General features: G+C 35.0%; 1 protein-coding gene and 1 long non-coding RNA gene across 3 annotated transcripts; both read right to left on the bottom strand.

Moving 5' to 3' along the window:
- Positions 1 to 7,398: 7,398 nt before the first annotated feature.
- On the bottom strand, positions 7,399 to 8,687 carry LOC136061650 (uncharacterized). The gene is made up of 2 exons (XM_065759675.1): positions 8,196 to 8,687; positions 7,399 to 8,110 (listed from the first exon to the last, which is right to left on the bottom strand). The coding sequence occupies exons 1-2, from the start codon at positions 8,325 to 8,327 to the stop codon at positions 7,895 to 7,897; spliced, it is 348 nt and encodes a 115-aa protein (XP_065615747.1). The 5' UTR covers positions 8,328 to 8,687; the 3' UTR covers positions 7,399 to 7,894.
- A 1,971-nt stretch (positions 8,688 to 10,658) lies between these two features.
- Positions 10,659 to 14,070, bottom strand: LOC112016069 (uncharacterized). 2 transcript variants are annotated; one of them, XR_002883286.2, is made up of 7 exons: positions 13,612 to 14,070; positions 13,017 to 13,313; positions 12,714 to 12,801; positions 11,945 to 11,989; positions 11,441 to 11,509; positions 11,197 to 11,290; positions 10,659 to 10,865 (listed from the first exon to the last, which is right to left on the bottom strand). It is a non-coding gene; the product is annotated as an uncharacterized LOC112016069 (long non-coding RNA). The 2 variants fall into 2 exon arrangements; XR_010623485.1 differs by having other exon boundaries at positions 13,017 to 13,168.
- Positions 14,071 to 16,717: the final 2,647 nt, after the last annotated feature.

Genomic DNA, 16,717 nt, shown 5'->3' with positions numbered 1-16,717 from the left:
TTTTGCTATAATGTGTTGAAATTGGAAACCACATGGCTCTTGCTCATTTTGTGAATTGTTTACGGGTAGTTCTGGCAGATTAAGTGTACTTAAAAAATCACAAATTATAGTATATCTTTGGATCTTACTTACCGACACCCAAGGATTTTGAGAGAAGAAAATTTTGAATTTTTCAGTCTTTGTTTTTTGCCTAGATTCATATATATCCAGCAATTTTAGGAAGAAAGAGACACAGTTAAACACCCAATGAGGTTTATGGAAAGTAATAAATGAGGATAGAGAAAATCTGTTATTAATTAAGTAAATAAGGTGGAAATCCTTAATCATTTAATGCTATTTTTTCAACCGTTGGATCTATTAGAAATCTACGGTACAAAAAAGATGTAATTCTTAAGGAATTACACCAGGTGTAACTTGAACCCATCTCGTATAATGTATACAATACTGCTCTTCCTTCTTCTATTTTTGGTAAAAATATAAAAATTTTATGTATAAATTTAAATAATGGCCTCCTAGGTTTGGCTAATACATCATTTTTGTTTCTTAAAATTACTTTTACACCATATATAACTCATTAATTTAAAGTTACTTTTAAAATTACTTTTAATGTAAAATTCAAACACCCTCAAACGTCAGGGAGTAAAATTCAAATTTTGAAACTTCATGGAGAAAAATTCAATCACCCAATTCACCCCCAAACTTTAGGGGTGTAATTTGCAATTTACCCTATTTTTAATAAAAATTTTATTTAATTATTTTTAATATTTTTAAAAAATTAGAGATAAAGAAATTATTTTTTTTTTTCCTTTTGGAAAAACCATAAATGTGGATTTCATGGATAGGAGAACCCTTTAATTATTATTATTATTATTATTATTATTGATTGGGACTAAATTAAGGATGTTCATCCATAATGATCGTCCATAACTACCACGTCCAAGAAACCTTAAGAAGAGGAGAACAAGAACATTGTACTTAGGAAACAATACAAGTCTCTTTGGAACAAGACTAGGTGGGTCATCCATAAAACAAACATAAGGATGACCAAATAATACTTGGTGAATTCTACAAAAGGACTTCTCATAAACTCCCATATGATTTGACCCTAGTGTACTACTCTTAAAACGTGGAAGGGGTTCCTCGTAATTCACTCCACGTATTCCATTTACTCATTTTCTCCATCAACTACTCACATCACTCATGATGGTGGTGGATGTGAACAAGTAGACCCACTTTTAACTCTCTATAAAAGGAACAAGTCTTATCCACCCAAGGCAAGTATCACCATTCACTATTTTCCCTTCCTTATGTTCTAGAGAGAAAACTGACTTAACCATCAGAGAGTCCCTGGCTAGGTTACACCGGTCACCCTTGATATATATATATATATATATATATTTTTTTTTTCCAGGACTCACAGCCATCACCATAGCCCGAAGCATTCCAACCTACTAATTTTCGTGTATCATCAGTTAGTGCCATCTGTAGGGAAAGATAAGGAAAAAAGTTTCTAAGTGTTAACTTCTTTGATCTTTCCAAGACAAAAGGGCTACATCGTTCGTACTAGGTCAATGGCCACCAGTCTAGGACACCAAGAGAGTGGAAAAGCCTCCAGTCACCCAAATCATGCGGCACCACCTCCCATGATCGTCTAGCAACGGTTACAGTCCATGGCAGCAACGATGGCAGAACTAAAACAACAGAACCAGGAGTTAACTAGAGAAGTTAATAAACAGTGTCATCAGCAACATGGTGGAGAACGAAGCCAAAGTTTAGAGAATGAAGGGGTTGAGAACAATGCTAAAGGAGAAATTTAGAAAGGGAGATGGACCAGATGAAAAGAGCCATGGAAGAGATGAAGGATTTCATGAGGAGCAAACCATGTGGATGATCTCGTCCATAGGACTGATTCCCCCTTCATTGCGTCTATCACAAGTCATCCTTTGACTTCCAAGTTCAAAATGCCTACCCTAGAATCATATGATGGGACACGTGACCCTTGCGATTATATTGTCACATTCAAAACAACCATGCATCTCCAAGGTGTTCCAGACGAAATCATGTGCAGAGCCTCTCCTACCACCTTGAAAGGCCCAGCCAGAGTATGGTTTAGGAAGCTACCGCCAAATACCATAACTTTGTTTCAGGAGTTAAGTAAGTTGTTTGTCAACAATTTTGTTAGGGAACAAAGGCAAAAGCATTCCTCGTCTAGCTTGTTAAACATAGAACAAGGTGAAAATGAAAGCCTGCGTACTTTTATCAGCCGTTTTAATAGAGAAGCTCTATTGATGGACGAGATGGATGACAAGATCCTCTTAGCAGCTTTCTATAATGGAGTCAGTTTAGACCTATTCATTCACACGCTGTACAACCAGAAGCCTCAGACAATGGCAGAATTAATACATTCAGCCCAAAGTTTCATGAATGTAGAAGACGCAATTATTGCCAATGAGAAGAAGAAAGGTGAACGACTGGAAAATGGCTATATATACCATCCAAAGCAAGGTTCGCATCCAAAGAAAGCCAAAATAAGGGAGAAAAGGGATCACAACAGCAAGAAAGCAGGGTTGTCTTCAGGACGATACTCCAACTACACTCCCTTAAATACTCCGCTTGATCAAGTATTAATGCAAATCAAAGACGATCCATCCTTAAAGTGGCCTGAGAGGATGAAAGGAGATCCTAGCAAGCGGAACAAAAGTAAGTACTATTGTTTTCACCACAACCATGGATATGATACAAACAAATGCTATGACTTGAAGCAGCAGATTAAAGCTCTTATTAAGTAAGGAAAGTTGAAAAATTTTCTTGGGCAAGACCACAAAGACAAGAGATAGCTAATGAAGGGCAAAGCAAAGGAACCAGCACATCCACCGCTTAGAGAAATAAAGATCATTGTAGTACATCAATAGAAAGCTCGTCCAAAGCAAAGAAGACCTACCTACGGGAAGTCCAAAATGTTCAAATATTTGGACGACCACGAAGGATCCGAAAAGATGAGCTTGCCATTATTTTTACGGATGAAGATACAAGACAACTGCACCATCCTCATGATGATGCGATTGTCATTACTTTGATGATTGCAAATTATACAGCTAAAAGAGTGTTAATGGATAATGGGAGTTTAGCTGACATCCTCTACTATCCAACCTTCCAGCAAATGAGAATTAACAAAGAATTACTTCTTCTAATAAATGTGCCATTGATCGGGTTTGGAGGAATGAAAGTTTTACTGGTATGCACCATCTCTTTGCCAGTCGTGGTTGGCTCTTACCCCTAGCAAATCAATAAGAAAGTGAATTTCCTTGTTGTAGACTATTCGTCCCCGTATAATGAAATTATTGGACGACCAACTTTGAACAGTTAGAAGGCTACAAAGTCCACTTACCACTTATTTGTCAAGTTCCCAACAGAGTATGGCATTGGAGAAGTTCAAGGAGATCAATTAGCTACTAGAGAATCTTACTTAGCCATGATAGCCATTGGAAGATGTACCATTAGATGAGTCCAACCCGGAGAAATTTACCAGGATTGGAACAAGTATGGGGGAGAAGACGAAGTAGGATCTCGTTGGATTCCTCAAAAAGAGCACATATGTTTTTACTTGAAGTCATAAAGACATGCGTGAAATTGACCCAGGTGTGATCACTCACCGTTTAAACATGTCTCTGTCTTACAAGCTTGTCTATCAGAAGAAGAGAGTGTTTACCCCAAAACGAGATAATGCCATCAAAGAAGAAGTTCATAAGTTAGTTACCACAGAGTTCATCCGCGAAGTTCACTACCCCGACTGGCTAGCTAATGTACTATTAGTCAAAAAGGCCAATGGCAAATGGTGGATGTGCGTGGGTTTCACAGATTTAAACAAGGCATGTCCTAAGGATAGCTATCCTCTTCCACGCATTGATTAATTGGTGGATTTAATAGCTAGACATCAGCTGCTAAGCTTCATGGATGCATTCTCAGGGTACAACTAGATTAAGATGGACGAGGCAGACTAGAAGAAAACATCCTTCATCACAGGCCAAGGTTTGTTTTGTTACAAAGTGATGCCCTTTGGTCTGAAAAATGCAAGAGCTACCTACTAGAGGCTAGTCAACCATATGTTTTGTCCATAAATTGGGTGAAACGTTGAAGTATATGTGGACGACATATTGGTTAAAAGTGTGAGGGAGATGCAGCATTTGGATGACCTTCAAGAAACCTTTGATACACTTAGGCTATATAAGATGAAATTAATCTAAGCAAATGTGCCTCCGAAGTTGCGTCAAGGAAATTCCTTGGTTTTATGATTTCACAAAGAGGGATTGAAACAAACCTTGATAAAATCCAAGCGATTTTGAGCATGGAGCCCCCAAAGAATATCAAGGATGTCCAGAGCCTCACTGGACAAGTAGTTGCCCTTAACATGTTTGTTTTAAAAGCTACTAACAAATATTTATTATTTTTTAGTGTTAAGAAAAGCATTTGAATGGACTGACGAATGCCAACAGGCATTTGAAGACTTGAAGGCTTATCTTACTTCAACTCCGCTATTAAGCCCATCTAAACTAGGGGAAGAGTTGTACCTCTATCTAGCGGTGTCTTCTCATGCAGTAAGTTTAGCTTTAATTAGGGAGTAAGGAAAAGTACAAAAGCCTATCTACTACACCAGCAAAGCTTTAAAAGGAGCTAAAAGACGATACCTACCCATGGAAAAGCTCACATTTTCATTGGTGATAGCAGCAAGAAAGCTTAGGCCTTATTTTCAAGCTCATATAACCAACGTTCTAACAGATCACCCATTAAAGAAGGCCATGAACAAGCTGGAGGCCACTGGACGACTAATCTAGTGGGCAGTGGAACTTAGTGAGTTTAATGTGTGGTACAAACCAAGAGACGCAATAAAAGCTTAAGTCCTAGCATATTTCATTACTGAATTCACTCCTTCCAAGGAGCAACACAGTGAGGGACGGGGGGCAAAGCAGTGGGTCATCCGTGTAGATGGCTCGTCCATGCAGCATGCAGGAGGAATTGGGCTTGTTCTACACTCACCAAAAGGAGATCATTTGGAGTATGCAATCCGTCTACAGTTCCAGACAACCAATAATGAAGTAGAATATAAAGCCCTACTTCACGGCTTGCAGCTAGTGAAATCACTTAGAGCAGACTTAGTCCTTGTCCAGGGAGACTCTTAATTGGTGATAGGCCTGGTAAATGGGACATGTGAAGCCAAGTAAGAATGTATGAAGAAGTACTTGAGAAAATTTAAGCAATGTATAAAATGCTTCACAACAGTCTAGTTCCAACAAATACCAAGGGAAGAAAATACAGAAGCTGACATTTTAGCCAAGACTGCATCTGCAGATGAGATAGTGGGTGATCAAGTTAAAATCCAATACATTCCAAGCATAGACTTGCTGGAAGTGAATCAAGTAGATGGAGTTACCAGTTGGACCACCCCAATTATGTCTTATATCAAGGATGGAGTTCTCCCAGATGATAAAGAAAAGGCAAGAAAACTAAGGGTAAGGGCAGTGAAGTTTATCCTTATGGATGAGGTGCTATATAAGAGGGGTTTTTCTCCACCCTATCTAAGGTTTTTAAATCCAGACAAGTCTCTTTATGTCTTGAGAGATGTCCATGAAGGGGCTTATGGAAACCATTCAGAGGCCTTATCTATAAGATGATCCGCGAAAGATATTACTGGTCGTCTATGTAAGCAGATGCTAAAGCTTATGTTAAAGCATGTGATAAGTGTCAAAGGTATAGCAACATACCTAGGCAACCATCAAAGTATCTTACTCCAATGGTGGCCCCTTGGCCCTTTGCCTAGTGGAGACTTGACATTCTTGGTCCCTTCCCCATAGGGATGAGACAAATAAGGTTCTTGACATTAGAGATTGATTACTTTACCAAATGGGTGGAAGTAGAGCCTGTGATCACTGAACGAAATGTTAGAAATTTCTTCTGGAAGAACATAATTTGCAGCTTTGGAATTCCTAGGGTGCTCGTCTCAAACAACGAATGTCAATTTGATAATATAGCCTTCAGAGAATTTTGTGAGCAGTTAAGAGTCAAGAATCATTACTCTTCACCCTCCCATCCACAGGCCAATGGACAAGGTGAAGTTGCAAACCGATCCTTGTTGAAGATCATCAAGACTTGGCTTGAGAGGGCAAAAGGGATATGGACGGACAAGTTACCCAGTGTCCTTTAGGCATAAAGGATGACAGTAAGGACTCCAACTAGAGAGACTCCTTTTAAGTTGGCATATGGAAGTAATGTGGTCATACCCACGAAGGTCGGTCTAACTAGCTACAGGGTGGCTTATTACAACAATGAGGAGAATGTAAAACAGCTTCGTCTGAGCCTTGACCTTGTGGATGAGGTGAGGATGGATGTAGAACAGAGGGTGGCTCGTTACAAAAACTTGATGGCCAAGCATCATGATGCACTGGTGAAGCCAAGACAGTTCAACATTGGAGATCTCATCCTAAAAAGGGTGTCACTGGCTACAAAGGACCCCACTCATGGAAAGTTAGGGCCTAATTGGGAAGGACCATATAAAGTCATCAATTCCAAAATATGAGGTTCATACTACTTGGAAGTCTTGGATGGACAAAAGCTGGAGCACCCGTGGAATGAGGAGAATTTGAGGAAGTACTACCATTAAAGAATATTCGTCGGGAAGGTCAGCATGGACGAGTCTAAAGATTGCTAGTGATTTCTAGTAGTTTATTTATGTTATCTTTTAGCACTTATGTTTTTCAACAGTATCTTATATTTTCTAGCATTTGAATTCCCTAAAAAGCATTAGCTACTAGCATGTGCTATGGACTATGTCATGAACAAAGTCGTTGTATATAAAGCAATTTGAATTCTCTAAAAAAAAGGACTAAGTACTAGCATGGACGATGTCTTTGCACAATGCTACGTACTAAGTTCTCTGATATTTATGGACAATGTTATGTACAGTTATTGTATATAAAATAGCTTGAATTCTCTAATTTAAGTGTTGATTGCGAAATTAACGTCCATATTAAATTAAAGGCATTTAAAATCTCTAGACATGGAGATGTATCATCATGAGCCACCCTTAGACGAGGAAAAGGCAAATTGCCATAAAATCTAAGGCAATACATTTGTCCAAAAATAAAGGACGAAAAAAAAGCATGCATGCAATACATCTTATTTGGACGACACGTCCAATTTTTTGGGTAATCCAAGCTATAAGAAAATATATAGCTAAGTACCACTCCAAGAACAAGTCAAACAAGTCTAAGGACGAGGAAAATATTCATATTCCAAAATAAAGTCTTATCTATAGACAAAGAATAATTGGAATGGAAGTTGGCAATAAAAATATGGACAAAAACATGTTCATAAATAAAAAGGTAGGTAACTATCATCCAAAAACCCTATAGTATCAAGCCCAGAAAAGGCAATTGTATAAAATACTCATCCTTAAACATGGACGCATTAATGTACTTGCAGAAAATTAAAATGGTCCAAAACAATGGACCCCCTAAAAGAAAAAAAAAAAAAAAAGGACAAAAGCAAAACAACAAACAAGTAAATAGATAAAATAGAAATCATTTCAAGGGGATAAACCACTGGGGGCATCGCCACCAGACTTAGAGCAGTCTTTAGCAGGAAAAGGAGTGGAAGCATCGTCTTCAACATTTAAATCTTCTGAACTTTTCTAAAGTAGGGAACTCTTAGCTGCAGCATGAAGCTTGATGGAATCAAAGTTCATCTCAAGGAACAGCTTAATAGCATCCATACGAAAATCTTCAAAGCCTGCTGCATAGTTCGCATCCAAAAGATTAGTGAATGCTGTGGTCGACTTGAATTCCTTAATCACTTCATCTTCGGCTTGACTCAAGGACGATTTGAGCTCTTCGTTTTGCTTCTACAGATGGTTCAAACGAGTGTCCTTTTCCACAATGTCCGTCCTTAATTCTTTTGCTAAATTCTTCAACTCTTCCTCCTCAGCCTTAAGCTTTATCCTTTCCCCCGTCCTGTGGTTTGGCTTCTTCTTCATATCACAGATTTTTGCCTCAAGCCTAACCTTGGTGTGGTCTAATTCATAAGCCTGCCTAGACACCGCCATAAACTTTGGCATAACCTGTATCAAAGGAATATAGACAAAAGAAAGTGATGAAACTTAGACCTAAAGACACAAAAATCAAGCTAAGGACGAATTACGATACCTTAAAGAGATCATGAACAGTGGAATGTTCAAACTCTTTCATGGACATGTCATAGCAAATGGCAACATCTTCATTAGTGACTGCTTGATTAAATTTCTCCCAAGCCAGGTCTTCACTTTCAAGAAGAGTCATGGGGGCAGCGTGGAAGGCTTAGATACGTTAACACCAGGACGAGAAGGAGAAGTGCCAGCTCTAGATTTGGTCATGGGGGCAGGTTGGTCATGAACCACAACAGGGGTGGACTTTGTTAAAGGGTCAACCTTTTGCTTCTTGTTGCCCTAATGACTAGGAAGGTTCCTTGTATCTACTCTTTTGGACACTGTCTTCTTCCACTCCGACGTAGCATGAGGGACGACCTTCACCATGGACGAAATTGGAGGATGAGACTGGTTAATAGCCTCCTTCTCAATCTTGTCTCTAGCAACGCCCATCCCTTTGTTATCTTTCATGGTTGCCATTCTTTAAAAAAAAAATTAAAAAAAATTAAAAAATTTTAAAAAAAAATTAAAAAAATTAAAAAATTAAAAAAAAAAAAATAAAAAAAAAATTAAAAAAAATTAAAAAATTTTAAAAAAAAATTAAAAAAATTAAAAAATTAAAAAAAAAAAAATGAAAAAAGGGGTTTAGTATTTGGATGACTTAAATATAAAAAGAAAAGAGAAAAGGAAAAAACTTATGTTTTTGGGTGGTAAGCTCGTGGGCAAGTGCTTCTTCAGTGGGTTCAGGGCCAAGTCCCCAACTCGCAAGACAACAAAGTGTCACTAAGCAATGAAACGTCCTATCTGCAAAAGAACGAGCTTGCTGGATGCAGTCTAGGTGGAACTTGGACAGAGCAGGTTGTCTCATAGCTGTATTTAAAAAAGAAAAAAAAAAAAAAAGACAAGTATGATAAAAAGAAATAAAGCATAGGGTGGGAAATAACATACCCTCTGGACGAAGATGACCCGTTTCACCTGTATAGGGAGGAAATGGATCCTTGCCTACTTCAACAGGGTTCTTTGCCCAGAATCTAGAGACGAAGAAAAACTCTGTCTTTCACCTCCTATTAGATGTGGGGAGAGACCTAACCAACCTACAGTTGGAACTCCTCGCTGAAAATTGATAAAAGCCCAAAGACTAACTAATCTCAGAGGGCTTATAACAGTAAAGAAACTTGTCCACAGTAAGAGGACGGTTTCTCTCAAAAACTTCTCTCCATAGCACCTGCATAAACACAATGAGCCTCCATGCATTGGGGTTAAGTTGATTTATACCTATACCCAGCCTGTGAAGAATTTCCCTAGCAAAATAGTTGAGAGGCAACCTAAGACCCCACCCCCCTAACAAATAAGCTTCTTAAATACCAACTCCATGATGAGGGGAACAACACCATTCACCTCGAATAGCTAGACGAGGATTCAGATCATTTGGGATCTGATACCAACTCCTAACGGAACCTAGTTTATTTCTCGTCTGTCTTAGAAGGAATACCTGCTGCACAACAATATAAGACATCCTCCTTTTCATCTAAAGAGGGGATGGATGCCGATATGCGAGAGGACTGGCCAGCTGACAAACTTGACGTCGTCTTCTGCCTTAACTTTTCTTGGAAAACCTCTAATAAGGCCCTAGAAACCCCAGACAAGTAGTGCTCGTTTGAAGAACTATATGCACTACTATCACTTCCACTACTACTATTATTATTACTCTCATCATGATATTCATCTATCTCTCTCATCGTTGTTGGTAGACGAGGACACTACGATAGCCATTTTGTAAAAGAATAACTTAAGAAAACCTATAGACCAAGAAATAAGGATACCTGATTCTAGACGAAGACGACTAAGAACAGAAGGAAACTTCCAGATGATGCACAGGACGACTGATGTCAAAGAAGGAAATATGAAAAATGTGAGAGGGTAAGAGGGGTATTCTCCTATTTATAGCCAACAAGATGGGACACTAAAGCAATATAGACCAATTAAAATGTGCCATATGGCACATTTTTTGAAAAACGAAGCGATGCGACTTGAAGGTCTCTAAGATGAGCCACGTGTCAACTTCCTTGGTACATTCCTCGAATAGTCTTTTAATAAATAATTAATAGTTGAAGAAAAAGATAATGGTGTGGACGACACAAGGACAATGGGGCAATTGACAGGAACTAAGTTAAGGATGTTCGTCCATGATGATCGTCCACAATCACCATGTCAATAAAACCTCACAATTAGTTAGAAATAATAGTAACGACGTTAAGCTGTCACTTTAAACGTTTTTGCAAGGGGTTAAGTGGCATCACTATTCTATAAATTACGAGGAACTTCGTCGTCACTATAAAGTTATTTATGACCAAATTTTTATGTCAATGATAATATTTTATATAATATTTTAAATATTTTATTATTTATTTATTTTTAATTTATTTTATATCATTTTGTTTATCTATCATGTTACAATAGTACAATGATTACTAAAATTGATCCATTGAAACATAAAAATCCTTATAAGTTCAAACTTTAAAATATAGAATATACAAAAAAAAATCCTGAAATTAAACCATTACATAAAAATATTGTTTTAAACTAGAATTATGAAAAGATCTATATTAGTTTTCCTCTAGGTCACCCTCCAAGTTGCTTTTGACCTCCATGTTATTGTTTGAGTTGTCCTCTTCATCTCTGCTAGTACCATCTTTTTAAAAAAAAAAAAAAAGCATTAAACATGAGTTAAAATGAAACAATTAAAGTGAATTTGTATTTGTATCAATGCTTCAATAAATAAGTGCACATAGTACTATATCAAATATAATCATACAATATATCATAAACAACAGTAATAACCTTTTTTTTTTTTTTTAATTTAACAATAATAATAATTTAATTTGATTACTTAAACCACTATCAAAATTAAATATAAATTAAAATAATATAACAATTGTGAAAAATGTAAACCACAAATAATGGTTAGAGAGAGTGCAAGAGAGATAGAGAGAATTTGTGACATATATTTCATTTATACTCACCCCTCATTCTCCATCCATCCATTTATCCACCATCTTTTTCCAAAAAGGTGTAGGAATGAATGAAGGACCATTCTTGTAACGATCTTCTTTCTTTCTGTACTTAAAAATAAGATTTTTAATGTTAAACATGCAATCAGAATAGTGGTGTTTCACATATTCCACAAATGCCTTCTTAGAGCATACATTAATTGGACCCTTATATGTTTTGGAACTTTTAGTGGAATTTAATTTCAATATGGTTTACCTTAATACCAAATATTGCAGTCCATAACACACCATCCCAATTCCTTATCATGATAAATGAGTGGTTAACCTGCAAAATAAGAGTATAATATTTATAAAAATGCTATCAATGCACTTACAAACTTGAGTACTGTAATCTTTATTTTATTAAGATCAACCAATCTAACATGTTTCTTTATTTAGAAATGAAGATGCATAGACTAAAAATAAAGGCAATGAGTAACACCATTAATAAATGGAAAATTCCTTAAAAAATATGTGCAAGGCATTCCTGTCAAACCAAACATGTGTGCATTGTAAAGGAACACCTAACATTTCACCAAGAGAAAGAAAATGTAAAAGAAAATTTCAAGCCACGCTTAAAGACTGCCACAAAATAGGCAGCCTTCTATTATCCTTGCAACAACTACACAGTACTAAATAAAACCATCAATCCCTTACAGCTCTAGATTTGTATCAATATATATATTGCTAAGTAAAAATGATTTTATTTAAAGAAGACTACCTCATGCAGATATGGACCACATATCATGTTTTCTTGTGCTTTAATCTGCATCCATGTCAGATGAGAAGCACGATGAGAATTTTCAAGATATAAAATCATTCGTACATGCACAAATTTTATGAAAATGATAGTACTCTTTAATCTAAGATGCATTGAATCATTTACCTATTAGGTTAGCTGCCTCACTTGTTTGCAATAACCGCTATTTTATCTATGGTTTTTCTTTAATAATTATTCACTAATTATGCAATACCTCCCTCCCCCAAAAACTTCTCTTAAGTGCAATTTATCCTAAGAATGGATCATTCAAACTAGTGCTTGTATTGGACAAATGAACTTCCACTTATTTTTTAGTTTCTTTTCATCTAATATTTAGAAATTTAACCAAATTCTCACAAAAAGTTCAATCTCAGTCACTATACACATCTTTATTAAATTAATATAGACCAACCCAAACCACAATTAGATGTTTTTTTTTTTTTTTTTTGCAAAAATATAGTGTTAAACCCAAAAAAAAAAAGAAAAAAAGAAAAAAAGATGTAGCTCTGTCATATTCATGTTTAGCACCATCTTAAAGCCATTAACTAATTAGCGTCCACAAGTCTCTTAATTTATTTATTTTTGACTCTCTGTGTAATTTTTACAAGCACTTGGCATGCATACTCTGCCTCTATGGAAACAATAAAAAAGACATTAGCAAAAGACAAGGGCAAGTCTAGTATGGTATTATAGTAAAGAGTAACAAACAAAGAGGGGTTGATAAGGTTACCTAGATGAAGAAAGATTATTGAGTTCAGCAATGGCAACCTCGTGGGTTCTTTGTTCTTTGATGAGCCCCACTCCGATGATATACAAGCCTATTATTATACTAATATATAAAATTAGTAGAACAATAGAGTGCCGATCAATGGTAACATAGGCTTGTCTATGGGTTTAATAAGAAAAAGAAACTGAGCATAATAAAAAATAACTTACAAAATTCACAACGTACTATATCAAACAACAATGACATTCATTAATTAACAAAAAAAAAATTAAAAAAAAAAACTTTTAGAAAGAAAAGAAGAAGAACCTTTAGAGGATTTACAATGTTCTGTGCTTGGAAGAAACTCTGCATGGGGCAGCTTATTGCAAATGCATAGAGTTGGAGTATCAAACCGTGTGCAAAAACTTGGCCTTGCTCAGCTATGCTCTCAAATTGGCCTATGGCTATGAGGATTGGGCCTGAGAACCAATAGAGGAAGGTAAGGAGTATTGCTGCTCCCAGATGCAAAACTATTGCTCTCTGGCATATGACGCCCAATGCCCCATATTTTTGGGCCCCATGTGCCTATCCACACATGGTTTGCACAGCACTGGCCATGCCCAACTGTTGTGTTTTTTTTTTTCATCATAAAGAAAGAATTACATACATGAAACATATAATGAAAGAAAATATATATGTTTGTGTATATATATATATATATATATAGTGTAACTAGAATTTTGGATTGTAATTGTCTCACACTCCCCGTTTCACACTACACAAACATTGCAGACATTCATTATCCACAATATTTGTGTGGTGTGAACGACAGTCTTGAAATGGGTAAATGTGAAATAACAATTTTCCTAGGCAACATATAAATTTTCAAGTGTAAAAAAAAAAAAAAAAAAAAGAGTCGTACCATAATCCCATAATCAAGACCTTGAATTCCTACACACTAGCAATGGATGCCCCAGCAAGCTCTAATGAACCCAAATGCCCAGTAAAGGAGAGAGTGGCAATTGGCAAAAGTAAGCATGTAATTGAATACAGAAACAATAATAGAAGCCCCTGATAGAATCCAGAGGAGCCTTGACTCCCACCCCACTAAACGAATTCACCATCGGACTGGCACTGGCTTATGTTCTAAAAACTCTTCAATTGAATCTGATATCTCTTTCAATTTCAAGTCTGATGTGGGTTTGAGAGATGATCTAATGAAGAAGATCAGATCGGTGGCAGTGGGTTGTGGCTGAGGTGAGAGAGAGTAGATCTATGGTGGCTGAGATGAAAAATGGGTTTTTAACTTTTAACAGTCTGAGAAGTGGGAGCCGAATGAAAAGAAAGAAAAAAAAAATTGAAGAAAAAAGCTTTGGGGAAAAAAAAAGGTGGGTAATGAAAAATAGGGGGAAATTTTGGGCGGCAATGAAAAATTTGGGGGAAAGCATATAGCGACATTTTATGCAACATGTCTATGCAACACATAAATTAATTAATAAAATAAAAATGAAATAAATTAGATACAATTCACACATTAAAATAGTTGGCCAAAAATAGATAATAAAAAATATTAATTATTTTAAGTCACGTGTTAAAAAAAAAAAAATGTAACCACCACAATGAGCTAAGAACAATATGTAATTCCCACAATGAGCTAAATCATATACAATAAATTAAAAATTTTAAATTTAAGGGCTCTTGGCATTTGATTTGGGGATAACTCGTTTCATTATAGGTCTACTATTAAACCTCACTAACTAAAGAAATCATGAAGGAGACCTCTTTTTGTGTAATCGCTTAGTTCAATCCTCATTAATCGAAGAATCACATCATTCACTACAAAATGATGGCATCTTGATGGTGGCTAGGAGTCTCTCCAAAATGTGACTACAACTTGGATTACATGTTTTAAACTACTAAAACTTGAATCTAGACAATTAATTGATAACATGACTATTGATCTTTGATCACCTTGAAATTTTGTAAGCATGAAAAATATACAAAGATAATGTAATCTAATGGTAGATTTGTCTAAATTCACATCGAATTAAGAAATATAGGGTTGGGTTCTAGTTATAAGAAATATTGGATTGGGTTCTAGTTACACTTGACGTAATTCTAAAAAATATTACACTACATAATAACTTATTATTGAATTCATATTTTGAAAATCAAACCATTGGATTAAATTTTTTATATGTTCTGAACATGCATGCCAATTTTCATGCCAATCGGATGTAATTTACCATTTGATCTATAAACTCATATTTTATGCATTATTTTAAACCATAAAAACTTAAATCTAGACAATTGATTGATAACATGGCTATTAATCTTTAATCACCTTGAAATTTTGTAAGCATAAAAATATATGAAGATAATGTAGTCTAACGGTAGATTTGTTTAAATTCACATCGAATTAAGAAATATAGGGTTGGGTTTGAGCTGCACTTGACGTAACTCTAAAAAATATTACACAACCCAATAACTTATTACAGAATTCATATTTTGAAAATCCAACCGTTGGATTATTATATGTTTTATATGATCTTAACATGCATGCCAATTTTCATGCCAATCGGATGTAATTTACCATTTGATCTATAAACTCATCTTTTATGCATTATTTTAAACTACTAAAACTTGAATCTAGACAATTGATTGATGACATGACTATTGATCTTTGATCATCTTGAAATTTTGTAAGCATGTAAAATATACAAAGATAATGTAATCTAACAGTAAATTTGTCAAAATTCACATCAAGTTAAAAAATATAGGATTGGGTTCGAGTTATACTTGACGTAATTCTAAAAGATGTTACATTACCCAATAACTTATTATTGAATTCATAATTTGAAAATCCAACTGTTGGATTACATGTTCTATATGATCTTAACATGCACACCTATTTTCATGCCAATCGGATGTAATTTACCATTTGATATATAAACTCATTTTTTATGTATTATTTTAAACTACTAAAACTTGAATCTAGACAATTGATTGATGACATCACTATTGATCTTTAGTCACTTTAAAATTTTGTAAGCATGTAAAATATATGAAGATAATGTAATCTAATGGTAGATTTGTCAAAATTCACATCGAATTAAAAAATATAGGATTGGGTTCGAGTTACACTTGACGTAATTTTGAAAGATGTTACACCACCTAATAACTTATTATTGAATTCATATTTTAAAAATCCAACCGTTGGATTACATTTTCTATATGATCTTAATATGCATGCCAATTTTCATGCCAATCAGATGTAATTTACCATTTGATCTATTAACTCATCTTTTATGCATTATTTTAAACTACTAAAACTTGAATCTAGACAATTGATTGATGACATGACTATTGATCTTTGATCACCTTGAAATTTTGTAAGTATAAAAATATATGACGATAATGTAATCTAACGATAAATTTGTCTAAATTCATATCGAATTAAGAAATATAGAGTAGGGTTTGAGTTGCACTTGACGTAACTCTAAAAAATGTTATATCACCCAATAACTTATTATTGAATTCATATTTTGAAAATCCAACCGTTGGATTATATGGTCTATATGGTCTTAACATGCATGCCAATTTTCATGCCAATTGGATGTAATTTACTATTTGATTTATAAACTTATCTTTTATGTATTATTTTAAACTACTAAAACTTAAATCTAGATAATTGATTGATGACATAACTATTGATCTTTGATCACCTTGAAATTTTGTAAGCATGAAAAATATATGAAGATAATGTAATCTAATGGTAAATTTGTCAAAATTCAAATCGAATTAAAAAATATAGGTTTAGGTTCAAGTTACACCTGACGTAATTCTAAAAAATGTTACACCACCCAATAACTTATTATTGAATTCATATTTTGAAAATCCAGCCGTTGGATTACATGCTTTATATTTTCTTAACATGCATGCCAATTTTCATGCCAATTAGATGTAATATACCCTTTGATCTATTAACTCATCTTTTATGCATTATTTTAAACTACTAAAACTTGAAT

Source organism: Quercus suber, unplaced genomic scaffold (genome assembly GCF_002906115.3).
Source record: "Quercus suber isolate HL8 unplaced genomic scaffold, Cork oak 2.0 scaffold_337, whole genome shotgun sequence".
NCBI lineage: Eukaryota > Viridiplantae > Streptophyta > Magnoliopsida > Fagales > Fagaceae > Quercus > Quercus suber.
This window is presented reverse-complemented; position numbering and strand designations above follow the sequence as displayed.